General features: G+C 54.3%; 1 protein-coding gene and 1 long non-coding RNA gene across 3 annotated transcripts in view; one reads left to right on the top strand and one right to left on the bottom strand.

Annotated features, from left to right (window-relative positions):
* Nucleotides 1-19,027, bottom strand: part of MYOM3 (myomesin 3) — a 56,768-nt gene extending 37,741 nt beyond the window's left edge. Inside the window, exons 1-9 of one of the 2 annotated variants that reach the window (XM_524608.8) lie at nucleotides 18,772-19,027; nucleotides 15,217-15,395; nucleotides 14,734-14,814; nucleotides 13,814-13,973; nucleotides 12,661-12,818; nucleotides 5,995-6,090; nucleotides 4,242-4,330; nucleotides 1,756-1,800; nucleotides 1,167-1,304 (exon numbers count right to left, since the gene is read on the bottom strand). In XM_524608.8, the coding sequence (XP_524608.5) occupies nucleotides 1,167-1,304; nucleotides 1,756-1,800; nucleotides 4,242-4,330; nucleotides 5,995-6,090; nucleotides 12,661-12,818; nucleotides 13,814-13,973; nucleotides 14,734-14,814; nucleotides 15,217-15,377 (928 nt within the window). In that variant the 5' untranslated portion in view covers nucleotides 15,378-15,395; nucleotides 18,772-19,027. The remainder of the gene's footprint in view (nucleotides 1-1,166; nucleotides 1,305-1,755; nucleotides 1,801-4,241; nucleotides 4,331-5,994; nucleotides 6,091-12,660; nucleotides 12,819-13,813; nucleotides 13,974-14,733; nucleotides 14,815-15,216; nucleotides 15,396-18,771) is intronic. The other variant, XM_009450786.5, reaches the window with a different exon arrangement.
* Nucleotides 14,548-16,371, top strand: LOC107975325 (uncharacterized). Its single transcript, XR_001718763.3, has 2 exons — nucleotides 14,548-15,429; nucleotides 16,252-16,371. It is a non-coding gene; the product is annotated as an uncharacterized LOC107975325 (long non-coding RNA).
* Nucleotides 19,028-22,831: the final 3,804 nt, after the last annotated feature.

Genomic DNA, 22,831 nt, shown 5'->3' with positions numbered 1-22,831 from the left:
TCTTTGCCCCATGTGAAGGATCCGCCCTCCGTTCAGCACCTCCATTCTGGAAGATCTACAGGTTTGGGAAGACGTCTCAGCCTTGTTATTGCAGCTGTCAGGGATCCTGACGGCTCCCATACTCCCTGCTCCCAGCAGGTGCAGCCTCCCTGGGCTCAGAGCTGGGGGTGCCAGAGGGGCACTGTACTCTGGGTCCTTAGACTATAGGCCTAGTCATGGAGTGGGTAGGAGGTCCAGCCGTCCTCCTCTTCCCTCACTGGGCCACGTCTTCCTGCCTTGGCTCTGACCAGGCTTCTCAAGGCCTCACCTGAGACATCCCTAGAGGCCTCCCAGCCTGCGGGTCAGCAACTGTATCTGCACCACCACCCTGACTCTGCAAAGTCCGATGCAACTGTTGCAGCCTGCCCTGAGCGCTTGTGGTGCCCTCCTGCCTCCCGATCTTGGGGCTCTGTTCCCATTGCTTTGAGTGCCCTCACTCACTTTTTTTTTTTTTTTTTTTTTTGAGATGGAGTCTTGCTCTTGTCCCCCAGGCTGGAGTGCAATGGTGCCATCTCGGCTCACTGCGACCTCTGCCTCCTGGGTTCAAGCGATTCTCCTGCCTCAGCCTCCCGAGTAGCTAGATTACAGGCACCCACCAACATGCCTGGCTAATTTTTTGTATTTTTAGTAAAGATGGGGTTTCGCCATGTTGGCTAGGCCTGAACTCTTGACCTCAGGTGATCCACCCACCTCAGCCTCCCAGAGTGCTAGGATTACAGGTGTGAGCCACCACGCCTGGCCTCCCTCCCTCACTGTTAGGGAGGTAATGATGCATGCAAACGGCTGAGCAGGTGCCTGGTCAGTGCCAGCGGCTACAATTGTGCTGATGGCTTCCTCCCTCCTCCCAGGTGGACACAGCCCCCTGGGCTCATGCACATCTGCCCCTACCATTTACCCCAGCCCTAACCCAGGGCCTGGCACCCCACAGATGCTTGGTGGCCATTTATGGGGTGGCATGGTCTGACCACACCTGGCTGCACTCCCGCTCTCCTCTGCCTCTTCAGCACTTTAGCTCAGTTGGTACTGGTTGCGGAGAGTCTCTGTCCACTAGGGGTCCTCTCTGGCTCTGAGTTGAGCTTTGGAGGGGCCAGCTCTGGAGGCTGGGGGCCAGGACTGGGGGTCCTTACCATCTCGGAACCACTGGATGCTCTCAGCATCTAACACATCTTCCGAAAACAAGCATGACAGGGAGAAGGGTTCCTTCTCATGAGCAAAGACTGGCTTCAGCACCGAGGTGAATTCCACGCTGGGGCCAAACATCGATCCTGGGGTGGGAGTGAAATTTGGGGCAGAAGTTTTTGAGGCAGCCAGCCTGGCCTGGGACTTAGGAGTGAGGGACTTTCTGGGGCATCCCTTCTCTTCTGGATCTTGACTAGGAGAAGGGGACCTGGCCTTGGGGTAGGAGGGGAAGAGACTTATCTAGGTAGTGGCCAGAGCAGCCAAAGAGCCAACATCCCAAGGCCAAGTCCATTGGTTTCTCTGGCTTTGCCTTTCAAACCCAGTTTAGGTCAGAGGACAGCTCAGCAGCTGGGGACAGCTCTGGGGTATCCTGCGGCCTTTAGAAGTCAGGTGCAGGTGTTACCAGCTCATAGACAAACCCCGGTGGACGTCCTTTTATGGGCAGGGGATGGCTATATTCTAAACAGGGACCGTGGGGGTGGGGGAGCAAAGCCTGAACAAAGAATCCCAGGTCCCGTTCTCCCCCAGCCGACTTACTTTTGAAGATCTCTGAATCGAAGCCAGCATCCTTCCCCAGGTAAGCTGAAAAACCAAAGGCAAACAGAGTTGGAGAAGGTTCAGAGCCCGCATTCCTACGCTATTTTGGGGACATGGGCTTTGGATATGAGTTTGAGTCCTGGTCTGTTGGTGGCTTGCCCTTGTGGCTTTGGGAAAGTTCTTTCAGCTCTCTGTGCCTCAGTTTTTTCAGCAGTAAAATGGGACAGTAATTCCTACCTGGAGCAAGGAACGAGCGGGTTCACATGAATCAAGCCCCCAGCCATAGCCTGACACATGGCAGGTTCTCAATACATGCTGGTTTCCTTTCCCTACCCAAACTTGCCCCCAGGATTATGCACTGTCTTCACAGCGGTCAAGCCCGGTCAGAGACATGGGGGTTTCTGGTGGGATCAGGGAGAGTGGTGGGGGAGGGGCAGCACTGAGAGGCATCCAGTGGCTGAAGGGTGAAATCCAAGGTAACGTTGCCACAGACCACCAGAGAATAGTAACAGCAGCTCTCTCACACAGTGCTCGCCCCATGCTCTGAGGATTGAACGAGCCAATTAAACACATAAACACATTGACTCATTCTATCTTCACAACAGCCCTGTCAGTTGGTACTATTATTATCCTCTCAAACAGATGAGAAAACTGAGGCACAGCCGTCCAGACAACACCCCAGCAGCCTGAAGCTATGACATGACACTGGTCCCTGGAAAGGCCCTTCCTGAGCAAGGTCCAGAGAAGGGCAGGAGGCTGCCCGAGATCACACAGGTCAGTGGAAGAGTCAGGATTGGAACTCAGGGCTCCTGTCCCCCAGGCCACTAAAATCACCCAAGTGGCTACGGAGATGAAAGCAGAGAAGAGGGTGGTAGTGGCGGTGAGTGGAGTAGGAGAAGCAGGGGGTTGGCTGGAGTCTGGGGCCAAGAGCAAGCCTGGTGGACCCTGGAGTTGCCAGCCTTGATGGAGAGAGGGACAGGGATCTGGAAGGAGTGGTGGGAAGGATGGGTGGGCAGAAGGAGGCAGGGCCCCAGTCCCTGACCTTGGGCTTGACTCTGGGCATGGACTATGGGGACGGCTCAAATTTCTGCACAAGAGCTTGGCCTGGCAGCAGGATCTGCCTCCTAAGAGCTATTTAGGGAACAGGACAGTGGGTGGAGAGGGCTGTGCAGGACAGTTTAACAAGTTCTGATGAGAGGCAGGGAGGGTGGCCTGGGATCCACCTGTCTACTGCCCAAGACAGCTGCCTCAGGAATGTGTGTATGAGTGCGCGTGTGTGTATGAGTGCACGTGTGTGTGTGTGTGTGTATGTGTGCACACGTGGGCTTCTCTCTCCCGGGAGTCCTGGAACTCAGGGCACGGCATTCTTCTGGGCCCAAAGGTGTGACCCCCTTGGGCAGTGCCTTGCCCTGGTCATGGGAATGGGTACCATATGCCAAGGCTTATACGTATCATCTCATTTAATCAACTCAGACATCTGAGAGAGGTGGTAGGATTGTAGGATTCTCCCTTTCACAGATGAGGAAGTAGAGGCTCGTGGAAGTGAGGTGGCTTCCCAGATTTACACAGCCAGTTGGCAGCAGAGCCAGGATGTGACCTCGGGTCTGGCTGACTCCTGAGTGTCTACCTGCTTTATGCTGTGATTTCAGATGCCCATGGGGTGACCTCCAGGAGGGGCCCAAGCCCAGCTGGAAAATGTGCAAAAGGACCCACATGGGGCAGTGGGGGTCAGGTGGGGAGTTGCTGGGGTTTGGCTTTTGCCCCTGAGGACCCCTCAGCAGGGTTGGTGGGGCCAGACCACCCTCCCAGAGGCCCTGAGATGGATCCCAACCTAAGCGCAATCCGGCGGGCCAAGCATGCTCTTTGGCATGGCGGGCAGGTGGGTTCGCCTTGAACAACTGTGTAGGTTGTGCTCTGTGCAAAGGTATCCCCTGAGAGAGCAACTTGGGGGCTAAAATTCAGTCTGTTTTCCATTTGCCAAGCCATGTGCCCTGGAGTGGGAGCTGCACCTGCCTGCAGAAAAGGGGCCCCTTTCGCTAATTCATCCATTCAGTTCACACAAAGGTGCCCACCATGCCAGTGATGACTCTACAGAGAGAGCTGAGTTCAAGTCCCAGCCCTGCCACCGGCTGGCTCAGGATGGAATCAGGTACTATCAAGGGTGTCTGGCACACAGTGAAGACTCAGGAGAGGTCAGTTCCCTTCCCATCTCCCAGTTGCTCTTGACACCAACCCCCAGGGACAGGTGATCCTGCCTCACTCGCCTTCTACCATCAGCCCATGGCAGGCTGATGGAGGAGACTATCGCTTGCTGCGAAGGCCCCCAGGGAAGCGGGAGTCTCCAGGGCTGCCCTGGTCACCCAATGCCAGGCTGAACAGCCTTGTGCCTATGGCCCTTCCTCAGGTCTCACGCAGACCCATGTCCTTGTCTGCCCAGCTCGGGTTTGCTGTGGCCCAGAGTGCCTGTTGGGGATGGGAGGACTTACTGCGGACGAGGACTTTGGCGAAGGAGGAGGCCTGGCCGTAGGCGTTCTTCACTCGCACAGTGTAAGTTGCTGAGTCCTCAATGGTGCATCTGAAAAGGAGAGAGGGAGAAGTTCCTCCCAAGACTGCTGGGCTCCATGGGAAACACAAGTCCCCTGTGTGGGTGGGAAAGGCTGGAACTAAGGAAAGCCTCACGGTGCCAGGAAGAGACTTTGGTCATTATCTCTGAAAAGCTGTGTGTTTTCAGGTTGGCCACTGCACCTTTCCATGCCTCGGTGTCCTCTGAAAAACTGGGGACACGACACCACCTAAACCGTCTCAGGAGAAAGTGCTTTAAAAATATGACATGCCACGTTGCCGTTATTGCTGACTGTGGAGGATCAGAGAGGCTAAGTGACTTTCCCAGAGTCACAGAGCAAATGGAATTCAACTCAGCTTCAAACAAGGATCCTGGAGCGGGAGCCTCCTCCTTTTTCAGAGAGCAGCAGACAAACTTGGTCAAGGCAGGCTGCAATCTGGGTAGAACTGAGCCAGACACCCAGATGTTCCCAGTCTTAGGTGTGGGTCTCACCACCAACCAGGCCAACCCTGTCATGTTCCCAGTGGAAGCCTGGGCCAGCTCCATCCCAGGGACACCCTGGTGACAGAGAGGAGGTGGTCGGATGTGGCACCTCTGGCCCCATTAGCAAGCAGAGGCCCCTTGGTGCCTCCTTTTTGCCCCTGGTCACTCAGCGCAGGAACCCCTCTTGCTTCCAGGGCCAGTCCCGCCTGCCCCGGAGGTCCCCCTGGGCCTGCGCACCTTCCTCGACTGTGGAGTCCATGGGGCACCTCCCTTATATGGTCAGATATTTATGTCTCCCCACTTCTGAAGGGTAAGATGAGTGTTCTGCTTATCTTTGTGTCTCTGAGGCCTGGGTTGGTTGAGGTGGAGGGTTTGGTGTTTGGGAAACCCAGATAGAGAGAAATGGCTCACACCAGGCCCTGTCGCATAGTAGCTGTACAAGAGCCTTAACTTTCTGAGCCTGTTTCATCACCTGCGACATGGGGTGCTTCCCTCAAGCATGGTGGCAGGGATTATGGATCGTATGTGAAAAGCACCTAGCACAGGGCCTGGCACTTGGGAGGAACTCAGCGTGTGGCAGCTGATATGAATGATGAGTGACACAGGCCTTGGGGAGGACTGCACTCTTATATTCCCGTGTGGCCTCCCAGCATGCGCCCTGCCTCTTCCCTCAAAACCATGCTTAGGACTCACCATCTCCTGAAAGGCTGAACTCTCTCCCATGTCACTGCTTCCCCTCACATGTGTATGTTTGTGTACATAAGCTCATGTGTGAGCACTGTGTATGTGCATGTGTGCATATGTGTGTGCACAGGTGCATATGTGTGCGTATTATGGTATTTTCTCTCCCCTACAAGGAGCTTTCCCAGCATGCCTAGTTCAGCGTCCAGTCCTCACGGCCAGCCTCTGAGTCCAAATTTCTCACCGTGTATCTCAAGGCATCGGAATCACATGGTGGGTGTGTGTGTTAAATATTAATTCCTGGGCTCCATTCCAGACCTGCTTAATCTGAATCTCTGGCGGTGGGGGGAGGGTCTGTTCCATCCCAGGAATCGGTATTTTGACCAGCACCCTAGGGACTTCTGAAGGAGGTGAACTTGGGCCACAGCTCCGAGGAAGGGTTTGGGATCCTGCTCTGGCCTCGGCGGTGGCAGGGCCTGGGGTCATAGGTCTCTCCAGGTCTCCAGTCTCACCTCCTAATCTCCAGGGACAGCAGCCCGTAGTTGTTGGTGATTCGGTATTTTCCAGCAGGAAAGAGGCGGGGATCAATCCGTGTGTCATTTTTGTACCTGTGGGGACATAGCGGTCTGTGGCAGGCAGGGTGGTTCCAAGCGGGAGGGGTCTGGAGCCTCTCGGATGGGGATTCCAGCTGCAGGTTTTTGTTTTGTTTTGTTTTGTTGAGACGGAGTTTTGCTTTGTTACCCAGGCTGGAGCGCAGTAGTACAATCTCACTCACTGCAACCTCCGCCTCTTGGGTTCAAGCAGTTCTCCCTGCCTCAGCCTCCTGAGTAGTTGGGATTACAGACTCCTTCCACCACGCCCGGCTAATTTTTGTATTTTTAGTAGAGACGGAGTTTCCCCATGTTGGCTAGGCTGGTCTCGAATTCCTGACCTCAGGTGATCCGCCCGCCTCAGCCTCCTAAAGTGCTAAGATTATAGGCGTGAACCACCGCGCCTGGCCTCCAGTTGCAGTTTTGTGTTGCTTACTTGCCTGTGCGATTGGAGCAGCACTTATGCCACTCTGAGCCTTGGTTGTCCTGACTCGTGAAATGGGGGTATGAGGACACTGGTCTCACAGGGCTGCTGTGACAATTAAATGGGATGGGCTTATAAAGCCTTTCCCCTGTGCCCACACACCGCAGGTGCTCAAGGGTTTATTTCCCTTCTGGGGGCAGAGAAGAGGGAGCCTGTAATTAAGGGCAACTGCCCCTCCCCCTACCAAGCCATCCCCAGAGGCACCCTAGGACCAGACCCCAGCTTTTCCCTTCCCTCCGAAGGGGCTTGCCGTGGAAGGAACCCCAGACCCCTGCCGCTCTTCCCAACCCCCGAGGATGGCTATTCTTCATTTTGGCTCTCATTACAATAGCCGGAGGAGCTTTCAAAAATCTCCATGTCCAGGCCGGGCACGGTGGCTCACGCCTGTAATCCCAGCACTTTGGGAGGCTGAGGCGGGCGGATCACGAGGTCAGGAGCTCGAGACTATCCTGGCAAACACTGTGAAACCCTGTCTCTCCTAAAAATACAAAAACATTAGTCGGGCGTGGTGGCGGGCGCCGGTAGTCCCAGCTACTCGGGAGGTTGAGGCAGGAGAATGGCATGAGCCCAGGGGGCGGAGCTTGCAGTGAGCAGAGATCGCGCCACTGCACTCCAGCCTGGGCAACAGAGCGAGACTCTGTCTCAAAAAAAAAAAAAAGAAAAAAAAAGGAAAAAATCTCCATGTTCAGTTTTTGAACATACGGCTGTGGGAATTTGTATCGGAAACTGCTAATTATTTTCCAATAGCCATTCTCAGGGGGAAACAGAATTTACCCATGGGCCACCTAATATATGACGTATCTCCTTGCCTCTCTTTCTGCTCGGTGTGGCCATATGACTTAGCATTGTCAACAGCAAGCGGGGACAAGAGTCATGTGGCTGCTCCTGATGACACCCTTTGCCCCCTTTCACATCATTGTTCCCTCTGTCCTTGGCAGGAACAGGGAGGTGCCGGCGGCTGTCTCACATGCCGAAGTTCAGGGCTGCCTCTCCAGTAGTGATCTGGAGAAGCTCAGTCCCTGGGGAATCTGTGCAGCAGGTCTGTGCCGTCTGCATCCAGACGTTTAGATGGAAGAAAACAAGCTTCTAGCTTATTTAAGCCATTAAAAACAAAACAAAACTCCAGGTCCAGGCTGCATCCCAAATCAATGAAATCAGAATTTCGGGGGGGTTAGACCCTGGGATCAGTATATTGATACCCTGGGATCAGTATTTTGAAAATCCCCTGGTGAGGTCGTATGCGGTGGGTGGCTCATGCCTGTAATCCCAACACTTTGGGAGGCCAAGGCTGGAGGATTGCTTGAGACCAGGAGTTTAAGATCAGCCTGGGCAACATAGCAAGACCCCATCTTTACAAAATATTCTTTAAAATAATTAGCTGGGTGTGGTGGGGTGTGCCTGTCATCCTAGCTACTCAGGAGGCTGAGGCAGGAGGACTGCTTGAGGCCAGGAGTCTGAGGCTGTAGCAAACCATGATTGTGCCACTGCACTACAGCCTGGGTGATAGAGCAAGACCCTGTCTCAAAAAGAAAATTTGTTTTTCTTAATGTCCTCTGGTGATTCCCAAGGGTAGTCAAGCGATTGCCCTGCCCTGGATGCTGCCCTCATTTTCTGTGAACTTGGGTCTTGTTCCCCCTGTTGTGTGAACAGGACAGTGGGGTGGCCTGGGGTCCTGGAGGCCTAAGGAGTAGGGGCTGAGGAGTGAGGGTGAGTGACACTTAGGAGGCCTGGATTTTGACACAGCTTGCTGTGTGACCTTAGGCAACTCCATACCCCTCTCTGGGCCTCTGTGTCCCTGAAGCCATGGAATGGAGTCTCATGGGATGAATGCTTCTCTCTGCCCTGTGTGGGTGGCTGAGGTTGAAGAGGAGGCCTCCCAGAGAGAGGGCACCCCAGCTTCAGCCTGCATCCTTCGCTGGACCTGGCCTCACCCATGCCCTGTTTGTCTCCAGGGCAACCAAACACAGCCACACCCCCGCCCCACCATGCAGCCCCCAGCCTGGCCCCCTCCTGAAAGGAGCTCCGCTAAACCTCCCACAGGGAGGGTGTTGCCTAATCTGGGTGCCCAATCTCTCCAGCTCTCCAGGCCTGGGGGCCAGGGTTAGGCCCCCTACCACACACCTGTCGGGAAGATTCCAGACACCTCAGCCTGGCCAGCTCTGCTTTTCCTGGAAAAAGCAGCTGCTGTGGCTCTGGCATGGCCGAGACAGCTGGAGACCTCAACGCTCACCCCTCCCTCTCTCTGGGCCTTAGTGTCCGCCTGTGCAGTCAGGCCCTTGAAGGCACAAGCAAAGGACCACCCGAAGTGGCAGCCAGTGACAAAACAAGCTTGACTGGGACAGGGGAGGTGAGGGGCCTGAGCAGGGTCTGGCTCTGCAAGGACCTCAAAAGGAGTGAGATTTCTGTTATTTATCTAAATCTTTTTTTTGGCCTCACATATTTTGGTGTTCGATTTTACTTTTTAAGAATGTTTTAGGGAGGTCGAGGCGGGCGGATCACTTGAAGTCAGGAGTTCCAGACTAGCCTGGCCAAAATGGTGAAACCCCATCTCTACTAAAAATACACAAAAAATTTTAGCTGGGCGTGGTGGTGGGTGCCTGTAATCCCAGCTACTTTGGAGGCTGAGGCAGGAGAATTGCTTGAACCTGGGAGGCGGAGGCTGCAGTGAACTGAGATTGCGCCACTGCACTCCAGCCTGGGCAACAGAATGAGACTCCATCTTAAAAAGAAAAAAAGATTGCTTTAAAAAAAGAAAATAAGACCAGGCATAGTGGCTCATGCCTGTATTCCCAGAGCTTTGGGAGACTGAGATGGGAGGACTACTTGAGGCCAGGAGTTCGAGACAGCCTGGGCAACATAGTGAGACTCTGTCTACAAAAAAATTGAAAAGTTAACCAGGTGTGGGGGCACATGACTGTGGTCCCAGCTACTTGGGAGGCTGAGGCAGGAGGATCGCTTGAGCCCAGGAAGTTGAGGCTGCAGTGAGCTGTGACTGCACCACTGCACTCCAGCCTGGCAACAGAGTGAGACCTTATTTCTAAATAATAATAATGATAATCATTGAATGAATAGACTTGTCTAACAGGTGAGCTGGAATATTCCTCCAGCCCTGGGGCTGGACGGAACCTCTGGAGGTCAGTCCTGGGGCAACATGTGGCCCTGCCTGATGTGATTGATGATGGAAAACCAGATCCACCGAGCCAGGAGTGCCAGGGGCCACCTGAGTTGCCCAGGCTGGAGGTGGACCTGGGCTTGGCTTCTGCCACTTGTCAGGAATGCTCAGCTCCCTGTTGTGGCAACCTCGTTGGCAGGGGTAGAAACAACTCCCAAGAGGCTTCCAAGAATGCCTTCAATGTGGTCCTCAGTGCCAGGGCCGAGCAGAGCTTGGCTGCGGGGAGGACAGCTGAGTTGCTAACCTCCACTTGGCCTGGCCAGCGCTGGGAGCAGTCCTCCTAGTGGAATCAGCAACTTGCGTGCAGGGATCGCCCAGTCCCCACAGCATCCCAGTGCCCAGCAAGGTACTTGGCATAGTTTTTGGAATAAATGCCAGCTGGGAATGACCAGCCCTGAGGCCAGCTCCCTCAAGATCCTTTCTTGATTGCTCCTGGCCTGAGTGATTTCTATTTCTCTGTCTTCTGAAGCATTGTATGTGCTTTAAGGAAAGCAACACTTGTAATGGAACAGGAATTAAAAGAGAGTAAAGAATGTGTAAGCAAAAACTCAGTTGTATGTAAGAAAACCCAATTTCCCTTGAGGAAGAGAAAGAGCTGAAGTCCTTTAAAAATTAACTGCCTGTTTTTCTGTGGCTAGTGACCCTTATCTCTCCCTTTCGCAGGCATTGTGAAGACCCTGTTTCTCTGGCTGTGCAGCTGCAAGGTCACTAGGCAGATAAACTCAAGTTGTAAAACATGTTTTTCCTTGAAAAGTAAGAAATGATGTAATGCGTGTCTTAATTGAATAACTGTCTTTGTTTCATGCTTCTGTAATATGCTTCCCCCTGCACAGATCTCCCCCCGCCCCACAAAATGCTTAAAAGGTAGCTTGACTCTTTGTTCAGGGCTCAGTCCTTTGGATGTTAATCTGACTGGGTTGGTGCACCTAAATAATTAAATAATTCCTTTTCAACCCCTCCATCTCTCTGATTCCTTAATTATCCCACAGCAGTAATAATCACTCTCCTACTCTCTAGGCCAGCTGAAAGAGTTATGCGCTTAGAGGCAGGAGACCCGAGTTTGAATCCTGACTCACATTGGCTGTGTGACCTTAGATAAGTCACACTACCTCTCTGAGCCTTGATATCCTTACCTGTGAAATAGGCATAATGGTTCCTATCTCATGAATGGCCCTGATGCTCAAATGCAAGTGAAGTTTTGGGTCAGTGTGACGTGGATTCAAATATGAGGCTGCTGTTTTCCTTTGTGTTTTCCATTATTTGTGCCTCTGTTCTCTCTCCTGCTAGACCATAGGCTGTTCCCTGTCAAGATCTGGCTCATAGGCAACCTCTTCTGAGAAGCCTTCCTGGATTCTATGGGCTGAGGTAGCTCCTTCTTCCTTTTCACCCAGACTCTTTGATCTCAAATATCACCCACGAGTATACTTCTTTGTGTGTTGATGTTTCTTTTCTGGGCTAAGAGTTAATTCCTTGAAGGTGAGATTGTGTCTGGTTATTTCTTTTCTTTTTTTTGAGACAGAGTCCTGTTCTGTCACCCAGGCTGAAGTGCAGTGGCACAATCTCGGCTCACTGCAACCTCCGCCTCCCGGCTTCAAGCGATTCTCTTGTCTCAGCCTCCCAAGGAGCTGGGATTACAGGCACCCGCCACCACACCCAGCTAATTTTTGTATTTTTAGTAGAGACAGTGTTTCCCAAGTAGCTGGGACTACAGGTGCAGGCCACATGCCCAGCTAATTTTTAAATTTCCTGTAGAGATGGGGTCTCGCCAGCTGCCCAGGATGTTCTCAAACTCCTGGGTTCAAGTGGTCCTCCCTCCTTGGCTTCCCAAAGTGCTGGAGGTGGGCCTGGGCTTGTTTGGTTATTTGTGTGCCCCAGTGCCTCAGTCAGGTCCTGGGATAGATGACACCCTCAGTAAATATTTGTTGAAAGCCCTTCCTCATCCCCCAGGGTACTGGGCAATGGGCCTTAGACCCAGGGGGATCTCAGGAAAGAGTAGCTTAGCCATGTGAATGACACGTCTCCTTCTGTGGTGAGACTGAGACCTGGGCCGCGGCCATGCCTACTCCAATGTGTGCCTGTGCAGGAGACCCCTGCCCCTGCCCCGCCCCTCCCCAGGCGAGGCCTAGCCTCTGGGATTCTGCCATGGTTCCCCTCCCAGGAAGGGCATCTCCTGCTTTCCCAGCCCCCTTCAAGCCCTGAGGTTTCCATGCTGTTGTGGCGTTAAGTTCTCATCACATGCAGGCTGGACAGGAGGTCTTCAATCCACTCTTCAGAACAGGAAATGGAGTCAGGACTAGGCAGTTTAAGAGGCATGGCTGAGACCTCACGCTGAGTGAGGAGAGAGGCAGAAAGCGAGGCTGGGAACACAAGGTTCTCGCTACAGGCGTGAGCTCCTTCTCCGTAGGCCCTTCCCTTCCCATCTTCTCCCTGCCCCACCCACTGTCTCCCTGCTACTTGGCCCCTGTCCTGCCTCTCACCATCATCCTCAACCCTGGAGACGCCCAGCTTGCAGCACCTGCCTTCTCATGAGACCAGAATCATATTTTTATGAGGGCTGGCTCCCCAGGGGCCCAGTCTTCCAGCCCCAGGCTGGCTGTGGGGTAGCTAAGAATAACCCAGGCCTAAGCTGGGCGTGGTGGCTTGTGCCTGTGGTCCCAGCTACTTGGGAGGCTGAGATGGGAGGATCACTTGAGCCCAGGAGTCAAGACTGCAGTGAGCTATGATTACTCCACTGCACACAGCAGCCTGAGCGAGGCCCCGCCTCTAAAAAAAATAACCCAGGCCTGGTTCCCCAGCAGCTGCTCTATTCGGTGGGTGGACAGAGCTCAGGGTTCACAGGTCTGCAACAAGAAGTCCTGGCAGAAGTATTGGATGTGAGGAACTCACTTGTGATCCCAGAGGCCCAGAACCCCTTCCTGCCCCAGCGGCTTACCAGGTGACCTGCGGTGGTGGTGAGGCCTGGACAGTGCAGGTCAGCAGGACCGTGGTGTGCTCCCAGACGGCATGGGAGCGAAGAGGGATCCAGAACCAGGGCCCGCGGCCGTAGCACAGCTCCCTCAGCTCCTTGGCCTCCTGGACCTTCTCCTCTGTCTGGAGGCGGGAAGAGGTATATGACGCTGTGAGCCAGGGACCACCTCTCTGCCATCTTTGCCATTACCTCCCCACTGACACCCAGACTCTGTAGTTAGACCCACATGGGCTGGAGTTCCCGGTCCCCTCCCCTAGCTGAGCAGGGTGGCACTGTGGGCAGAGCATGGGCTTTGGAGCCAGCTGGCCTGGGGTCAAGGTATTGACTAGCTGTGAGACCATAGGCGGGTCCTCAGTGTCCTTATCAGTAAAATAGAGATGATAACAAAATCCCTCACCCACTGTGGGGGTGTGGGGGTGAAAGACACGGCACTGAGAAAGCCTGTGTAAGTGGAAGCTGGGGAGGGAGTGTGGAGAGTGGCTCAAATCCTGATACTCATCAGGGCTAGCGTTTCCTGAGGGTCTTCTGTGTTCTAGGCAATGGGAAAGTCACTTTCCAAACCCAGTCTCCTTTAAATCCCACCTCGGCACTGAGAATTTTTACAATGACGTCTATTTTACTTTATTTTTATTATTATTATTTTTTAAGATGGAGTCTCACTCTGTAGCCCAGGCTGGAGTGCAGTGGTGTGATCTTGGATCACTGAAACCTCTGCCTCTCGGGTTCAAGTGATTCTCCTGCCTCAGCCTCCCGAGTAGCTGGGATTACAGGCCCAGGTAATTTTTGTATTTTTAGTAGATACAGGGTTTCACCATGTTGGCCAGGCTGGTCTCGAACTCCTGACCTCAGGTGATCCGCCTACCTCGGCCTCCCAAAGTGCTGGGGTTACAGGCATGAGCCACTGCGCCCAGCCCTGTTTTACAGATGAGAACACTGAGGCTCAGTAACAGGGATGCGCTTGCCCAGGGTCACACCACTGGAATGTAGGGGCATCAGATGCAGACCCAAAGCCTGGACTCTGCCCTGGATGTCCCGCCTCTTGGGAAGGGGGTGAGGATGGCAGCAAGTGGTGCATCGCAGGTCCCAGGCCCTGGGGCTCCACGGCCCACCCCCTTACCCGCCGCCTCAGCATCTTCCAGTCCCGCCTCTGGCGCAGCAGCCGGTGGGTCTGCAGGAAGGCGATCTCAGTCCCCTCCCAGTCATTGCTGAAGCCCACCCGCTTCTGCCCTCGCTCCTCCAGCTCCACGGCAGAGGTCTGGCGTCTCAGCTGGGCTTCCCTGCCGTGACAGAGGCCATCGGGACTCAGGCAGGGATGGGGGGTGCCTGGGGCATCCTGGCCAGTTCCATTCCCTGTGCCCAGCAGTGCCAGGATGCTTTAAACTTTTGGAGGACATGCATGATTTTGCATCTTCCCTTGCCTCCAAAACAGCCTGGAAGGGCCCTGCTTGCAGTCAGTCCTTAATAGTTGACTGTTTTCATTGTTTTCAAGGCTCTTTCACAAACCTTTGTTCATCTTGTTTTCACGACAGCCAAGTGGCCAGGCCTTAGTGTCCCTATTTTATAGGGCCGGGACTGAGGCTTAGCAACTTGCTTCAGGTCAGCCAGGACCACCACCCAAGCCTCCTAGCCCAGGGCCCTGCCCCAAGCCGAATGCTGCCTCTCCACGCCAGCACACTCAGAGGCCTCCTCAGTCTCTGGCCTTGTGGGAAACTGGGGCCTGGTTTACTTGCTCCTTCTGTCCCAATCTCAGCCCCCTCCCCCACCACGTGAAGCCCAGCAGTCTGTTGGTGAAGTAGGCCCCTACCCTCTTCCTTGGGAACAGTCCCCCGCTATGACACGTGCACCCTTCCAGAGGGTGGCATGTGGGCTTTGCGGGCAGGTAGCCCTGGGCTTAAACTCCTGTCTAGACCCTTATTCTAGATGTGGGATTTTGGGCAGGTTCTTTACACTCGGGGTGAAAGGCCAGCAGGGAGGCCGGGGACTGGACAGGATGGCCCCTCCTTAGCCACGGCTCCCTGGGAAGCTTCTCTGACTCACCAAGACAGCTCGGAGGAGGCCGTCAGAGCCAGGGCTGCTGCCAGGGCGTAGTCCGCAGCGCTGAACTCATGCTCTTCTTCGCTGCTCCCAGAAGGAGGGGAGTGAATGGCTCCTGCAGGATTGGCTGGGGGCTCCCTGAGATTAGGGCTGCATCTGCCCACCTCAGCCTCAGGGCACCAGCAGGCAGGGCTGTGCCTCCCTCCTCATACTGGGGTCTCAGAAAGCAAGGCTGCATCCCCCCAACCCTGAACGTACTTCCCTCCTCAAACAGGGTTTCCAGAGGACAGGGCTGTGCCTCTTCCATCACATGGGGGTCTCCAGAGAGCCAATTGTGTCTCCCCCCTCAGACAGGGGGTTCAGAAAGCAGGGATGTCCCTCCCCCCATCAGGTTGGAGCCTCCAGAGGGCTAGGCTGGGCCTCCCTCCTCAGACTGGGGGCCCTGGGAACAGGGCAGTGGCTGGGCGGGGACCCTGTGGCTCCCACCTGCTGCGGAAGGTCCACGTCCGCACAGAGGAGCCCATGCGCAGGCTGTGCTGCCGCTCCTCCTTCTGCTCCTCCTCCTGCCGGTGCTCCAGCCTGTGAACCTCCATGGCCTGGGGGGGCCGGGGGTCCCCCGCACCTCCCAAGCTGTGCGGCAGAGTCATGGCTACGAGAGCAACAACCTGTCAAGGCCAAGGTCCACGGTCATTCCACCAGGTGCCCGCCTATCCCCTCCCATGCAGTCTTCCCAACATCTCTAGGAGGCTGGCAGGATCGGGGGTGGGGGTGTCCTCTCTGCAGTGGGCAGACAGGGAAACTGAGGTCTGAGAGGGAGAGGGACCTGCCCAAGGTGACAGAGGCAGGCTTTGGGCTCTGAGCCAGGCTTCTCCTCCACCCCATGTGCTCCCCAGCTGAGTGAGCAGAGCTCCCACGTTAGGGAGCAGGGCCCTGGCTTCTAGCTGCTTCCAGCTGCTTCCAGCTGCAGCCCAGCCCTTGTCTCACTGTATGATCTGCGGCAAGGTTTTCCCTTCTATGGGCCTCAGCTCCCCAGACAATGAGTAATTGAAACTGTGATGTCCACGGCTGTGTCTATGACTCAGGACGGGCAGGCGTCCCCATTCTTCCTGCACCGGCCATGTTCAGTCCTACCTCTGAGCCTTTGTCCACGCTGGTTTCCTCTCCTGGCACACCCTTCCCCTCCTCCTGGCCCGCTTAGCTCTAGTCATGCTTCAAACCCCAACTGAGGGCATGCTAATTAGCAGAGAGACTCTGAGTCCAGCCCACAGGGTGTGATCCCAGCTCCTTATCCCAGCTTTCAAGTGTGTAACCTTGGGAAAGACTCATGACTTTGTTTCCTCATCTGTAAAATGGGTCTACCAACCTCCCAGGGTAGTTGTGAAGGTTAGATGAGTGCTTGGGGCTTAGTAAGTACAACATAAGTGTTAGGCATTAGCATTATTTTTCTAAGAAGCCTTGCAGAAAGACTACAGGCCACCTAGAATTTTCCCTCTTCTAATTTCTTTTGTACTTATTTTCTAGCACTCCACAATTTAGCATTGATTCAGACAATGCTTTCTCTACGTAATTATTTTGTATCTGTGCATCTTGACTGTTCAACAAGACTGTAAGTGAACTAAAAGTAACAATAGTGAGAACTTACTATGTTCCAGGCCCATGTTAGTTTTCAAATGCATTATCCCCAGTCCCTGCAATAACCCAAATGAGGACAGCACCATTATTATCCCATTTTACTGATGAACAGGGGCAGTACTTGCTCAAGGTCACCCAGCATGATGGTGGGGCCATGACTGGCAGCCAATCCCTAGCCCAACCCCTAGCCCTTCTGACCTCTATGTCATATGTCCATTCAAGGCCAGGCCGTGGCCGAGGCTGGGGACACGGTGGGCCACAGGGCCTTTCTCCTTATAAGGGGATTGCAATGTACACATCTCCTTTGCATTCCCGAGGCTCAAGTCTAGGCCCGTGATGGCACCCAGTGGGGCCGGATCAGATTGACCCAGGGGAGGCTCAGGAAGCGGATCCATGGATATGGAGAGGCAAACGAGGGGTGTGGGAGGCCCGTGTGCCCACTGGCTGTGGGTTTTTGCACTGAGTTTTCTCATATCTGGGCTTCAGTCACTGCTGGGTCTCTGAGGGCCCCCCTGATGCTAAAGCTGGAATCCCTGGAATGGCTTTCACACCTCCTCCAGGTGGGAATCCTGGTCTGCAGTCTTCTGGCATGGGAGGGTTCCTGCCCAGTCGTGGGGATGGAAACAGAAGAGGGACGACCGCCTGCCTTGGCCTGCTCCTGTCAGCTTCTGTGGGGTCAGCTCTGTCTGGCCCCTGCCTCTCTAGAGGGTCCTGCTGGAGGTGGCAGCGTGTGTGTGTGTGTGTGTGCGTGCATGTGTGTGTATGTGTGTGTGTGCGTGCATGTGTAGGCTGTCTTCTGCCTGGATGTGAACACGGCACCTAGGTGACCATTTCTCTAAGTCCATGGCATGGAAGGTGAGCCCACTGGCTTTATTGGAGAGCCGTTGGCCTGGAAGGGGCACGTGGTGGAGGTGTCTGGGGCTCGGGCTGTGGAGGGTCAGTCTTAGTGGGCTTTTACCCCTTCTACTTCCTAGAAGTTTGCTCCTTTTGCGTGTCTGCAGTTGTGGGCATCAGGAAAAAGAGAATGGATGGCTGCAGGGTTAGCTGGGACCAAGGGCTGCCCCTAAAGCTCCCTGGGCTCCTGCTAATCCTCTCAAATGACATAATGGGACAGTCACCCTCTTTGGCTTCGTATCACTCCCTCCCGATGGAAGAAGTTCTCTTTGCACCCAAAGAAGTGACTAGCCTGCTCATTCTGCTCTTTCTTCCTCATGGCCCAGGAGGAGAGCTGCTGGGTACCACCCTAGGTGGAGCAAGGACTCCCCACTCTGCCCCAGCTTTCCTGGGACACGATGGCCCTGGCTCCAGTGGCTGAGAGTTAACATTCCCTGGCACCAGCCACTGGCTCCCTTCCCCTGGATGCTCTGTTCCCGATTAGCACAGCAGGCAGGGGCCTGGCGCTCGTCCCTGACCTCGGGGCCTCCAGCAACCAGACCCCTGGCTTTAGCGGATGAGCTACCAATTCTTTTTAAAGCACTGACTGATGCGTGGGATTAAGCAGGGACAAGTTTGCGGCCTCCCTGCCCTTTCCCAAAGGACCAGGGTGCCTCTTCCCAGAACACTGTGTGTGCCTGCATGGAGGGGAAACTGCCCCCGCTTCCCTCTCTTGGGGTGCAAAAATCTGGGCCAGAGGTCCCACTGCATGGCCTTCCCTATTCCCCTCTGCTTTCCTCCCAAGCCTCCATCTGCCGAGGAGGCCTCTCCCCTTCTTCAGGAGGGAAAGAGGAATGCACAGCAGTTGAGCCAAGACCCCTCCAGGAGCTGCGATGGGGGCGGATGGTGGCTGGGAGCAGAGACACATCCTGCGGGCGGCAGCTGGCACAGGCTGGGACGTGTTCTTAGCCAGTGGCTCCACCAGCTTCCGCGAGGCCGAATCCTGCCCTTGCCAGTCATGAGCTGAGGCAACTCCTTTCCCGTCTGGGCCTCGGTTTCCTGCCAGGCACTGGATGAAATCCCTCCAGCTCTAAGATTTGGGATCCGAGGGCTCGCTCTCTTTCCCTGCCAGTGGGGTTGGCCAAGCCGGGCTCAGCCAGCTCCGCTCTAAGTTCGTGGAACTTGCCAGCTTAGCCTGGCTCCCGCTTATCGCTGCTTCATCGCAGGAAAGACTCCAGTTCCCAGGGCAGCCCCCACTCTTCTTTTTTTTGCAACTTTCACATCACAGACAGCTCAGCTCTCAGAAGACCCAGGGCCACACAGAACAGTGGGATGGGGCAGGGGTTTCTGGAATCCCCTCCCATTTTCACTTGGGTGCTGCCTCAGCACAAATTTCCCAGGCTCCTTTCACAACACACAACACACATACATACAAACACACACACACACACACACACGCACCCACAGATATCACTCCCCAGTGGCTGACTCTTAGGAGGCATCCCTCCCCCGCCCTGATTTCCGGGGGTGACTCACAGAAGCAGTGTGCCCACTTAGGAGTCTCTGGGGAGAAGATTCCTGAGGCCGAGAGGGTCCTTGTTCTCTTCTTGCCCTCGGCTCAGCGGGCACCGGGAGAAGAATGCGATCCCGGAGACTGCACCGTCTTAAATATAGCAGCGCTGAGACAGTACGATGACAATGGATGAGAACTATGGCATCGGGGACGGGGGGCCAAGGGGAGGGGCCATTCCGTGTCTCCAGCCTGCTGGGCAGCAGCGACAGGTGGAGCTGTCCGCCACGTCCCCCCACACTGCTCCTCCTCTCAGCTGGGTCCTTTCTGCCCAACCCGAGCGCCTGTTAAAATGGAAAGGAGGGAACGGCTCAGGCATGGTCGTATGCAGGGCAGATCCCGTGCGCGTTCTCAGCTGTCGGGAGTTCTGATCTGAATTCTGCCCTGGCTGACTGGGTGCCCTGGGGAAGGTGCTCAGCTTCTCTGAACTGACTGCCTTCTGAAAAACGGAGGCAGTGAGACTGGGCACCTGGATTTCATGAAGATGGTGGAAGGAATATGGCCTAAAAGTGAGTGTTTCGTGCTCAGAAGTTGTCACTGGCTAAAACAGCAATGTGTGGCTCCTGGTCCCTCCACCACTCCGGTAGTTACTACACGGCCCCCGTCCTGACCGCAGTCATGTGTGTGTGGTGTGGTGCAGGCAGGAGGAGCTGGGGAGCCACCTACTGCTTCACTGTGCAAACTGCTCAGGCTGCCAGAGTGTCCCCTGCACGGCCTTCTTATAGGGTAAACGCACCTGACAGGGATAACTGAAGCACGCCCCAAGAATGACCCTGTGTGGAAGACCTGAATATGTGTTCCGAGCTAAGGAATCTGGGGAGTAGCCAGCCCGTTTCTTACCTACGATGAATATCTGAGCCCCCGTCCCGTCCCTTCTGGTGGAACACTGGCCATACAGGGGATTGAGGCCCTGAGTTTTGGGTTAAATGAAGATTGCCAGGTGGAGGTCATTAGGGGATGGTGTTAAGTGAAAATGCTCTATAAACTGCATGCTGTTTGCAAGGGGCTGAGGTTTTCCTGCCCAGTCGGCCGCCACTGGTATGTTGTCCAGCCCGCCGCCCCTGGACCATTTCTGTATGTAAGGCGGTTCTCCTGTCCAGTTCACCACCAGTGGACTCTCTCTCCTGTAGGCAAGCCCCTAACAAATCCCCACGTTCCTTCCTTTCCTTCCTTCCCTTCCTTCTCTCCCTTTCTTTCTCTTTCTTTCTTTCTTTCTCTTTCCTTCCTTCCTTCCTTCTTTCCTTCTTTCCCTCCCTCCCTCCTTCCTTCCTTCTCTCTCTCTCTTTCTTTCTTTCCTACTTTCCTTCTTTCTTTCCTTCTTGAGTCAGAGTCTCACTTTGTTGTCCAGGCTGGAGTGCAGTGGCATGATCTCAGCTCACTGCAACCTCCGCCTCCTGAAACCCCCATGTTTCGTTTGCTGGCTATGGATCTTTTCTTTGGCCTCTCAAACCTGGTGCCTTCCCTACTGAGGTTAATAGGTGTTCGGCACCACACCTCTTCCCACCCTTTGCCCTCTCCTGCCATTCCCTCAGTCTCAATTCTTTCCCCCTCACATTCATTGGCACCTACCCTATGCCAGGCCCTAACCTACAGGGGAAGTCAGGCACTTACGACAGGAGGTGATCAGGAAGGTGCACCTGGGTCGAGTCTCAGAGGATGAGCCGGTGAGGGGAAGGCTGTACCGGCCCCTAGCCAGAGAGCACAGCTTCCCTCCCTCACCCCTTCCTGTGACCTCAGGTGGCCACCCACACTACACCTGTCACTCTTGCTGGTGCCTCAGGGACTCCTCACTGGAGAGAAGGAGAGAGAGAGCACAAGTGAACTCTGCAGGCAAAATCTGAATCCCCTGCCCTATTTGAAAACCCCTTTCTAAGCTCTTCTGTGGCTCTGTCTTATAGCATCTTTTGGGAGAGAACATTTCTCTCCCATCTTCTATTGACCCAATCGAACAAGGGCTTTCCAAGACTCATCTTCATACATTTGCTGTGAGGGGTGAGTGTGAGTGAATCCGTATGAACAGCAAAGAGGGCTTTGAGCTTCCAATTGAGCAGGAGACAGTCATTTAAACAGGTCCTCTAGCCCCGTCTTCCCGAGGCAGTCTGGGGAGATGAATGAAGGTGCACTGGAGAGACAGGGTGCATCCTGGAGTCAAACTGGCTTAGGCTTTCAATTCAGTCCCACCACTTATTAGCTGGATGACCTTGGGGAAGGCACTCAGCCAGTGTGGTTTGATTATCTGTACAGTTGAAGACAACAATTTCCACTTTGCTGTCTGATTGAAAATGTTCAATCAGGCTGGGCATGGTGGCTCACACCTGTAATCCCATCACTTTGGGAGGCCGAGGCGGGTGGATCACCTGAGGTCAGGAGTTCGTGACCAGCCTGGCCAACATGGTGAAACCCTGTCTCTACTAAAAATACAAAAATTAGCCGGGTGTGGTGGGGGGCGCCTGTAATCCCAGCTGCTTGGGAGGCTGAGGCAGGAGAATCGCTTGAACCCAGGAGGTGGACGTTGCAGTGAGCTGAGATGGCGCCATTACACTCCAGCCTGGGTGACAGGAGTGAAACTTTGTCTCAAAAAGAAAAAAAAAAAAAAGAATAGAAAAGAAAAGAAAAGAAAATGTTCAACCACGAACCGTGAAACCTCCAGCACGGCGTCTGGCCCCAGACAGACGTTTGCTAAATGAAAGCTCTAGGAATGCTGATGGCTTTCTCTTACCCCATGCTTCTGGGGGTGGGATTCCCATATATCCCTTTGTTGACCTCACCCCAGTGAAGCACTCAGTCATCACTGGAACCTCTGTAAACATGGCCAACCCTAAGGTCATGCGGCTGAGCAGAGAGATTAGATGACTTGATGTTATACAAGCCTTGGTTTAAATCCCAACCTCTGGTGCCTCAATCACTAACAGGGGGACCTTGGCCTCCTTTCTGGGCCTCAGTTTCTTTCTCTGTAGGTGGAGGACACATTCCAAGATAGCAGAGAACTTGCCTGCCTGACCATATCCCTACCCCCGAGAACAGTGCTTGGCATACACCTGGCCCTCAATTCACATTTATTTACAAATCAATCAGTGGGCTGGGCGCGGTGGCTCACGCCTGTAATCCGAGCACTTTGGGAGGCCGAGGCAGGTGGATCATGAGGTCAGGAAATTGAGACCATCCTGGCTAACAAGGTGAAACCCTGTCTCTACTAAAAATACAAAAAATTAGCAGGTCGTGGTGGCGGGCGCCTGTAGTCCCAGCTACTCAGGAGACTGAGTTAGGAGAATGGCGTGAACCCGGGAGGCAGAGCTTGCAGTGAGCTGAGATGGTGCCACTGCACTCCAGTCTGGGAGACCAGAGAGAGACTCCATCTCAAAAAAAAAAAAAAAAAAAGAAAAGAAAAATGAATCAGTGAATGGTTACTGTCTTAGTTCGTTTGAGCTGCTACAACAAAATACATTAGACAGGGTCATTTATAAATAATAAAAGTTTATTTCTTATGGTTCTGGAGACCAAGAAGTTCAAGATCAATGTGCTAGCAGATTCAGTGTCTGGTGAGGACTTGCTGTCTGCCTCATAGATGGTGCCTCTTGTGGAGTCCTCATGTGGTGGAAGGGGCTAGGGCACTCTCTTCAACCTCTTTTATAAGGGCATTAATCCCATTCCATTTTTATTTTTTTCCCCGAGACAGGATCTTGCTCTGTTGCCCAGACTGGAGTGCAGTGGTGCAGTCATGGCTCACTGCAGCCTCAACCTCTTGGGCTTAAGTGATCCTCCTACCTCAGCCTCCTGAGTAGCTGGGACTACAGGCATGCACCACCACACCAGGCTAATTTTTGTGTTTTTTGTAGAGACAGGGTCTCACTATGATGCTCAGGCTGGTCTCAAACTCCTGGCCTCAAGGGATCTTCCCACCTTGGCCTCCCAAAGTGCTGGGATTACTGGCTTGAATCACCACCATGCTGGCCTCTTGATCCCATTATTGAGGGCATAGCCTTCATGGCCTTCCAAAGGGCTCACCTCTTGCTACTATTACATGAA

This window comes from Pan troglodytes, chromosome 1 (assembly GCF_028858775.2).
Source record: "Pan troglodytes isolate AG18354 chromosome 1, NHGRI_mPanTro3-v2.0_pri, whole genome shotgun sequence".
NCBI lineage: Eukaryota > Metazoa > Chordata > Mammalia > Primates > Hominidae > Pan > Pan troglodytes.
The sequence above is the reverse complement of the archived record's forward strand: the minus strand, read 5'-3'. Positions and strand labels throughout refer to the sequence as shown.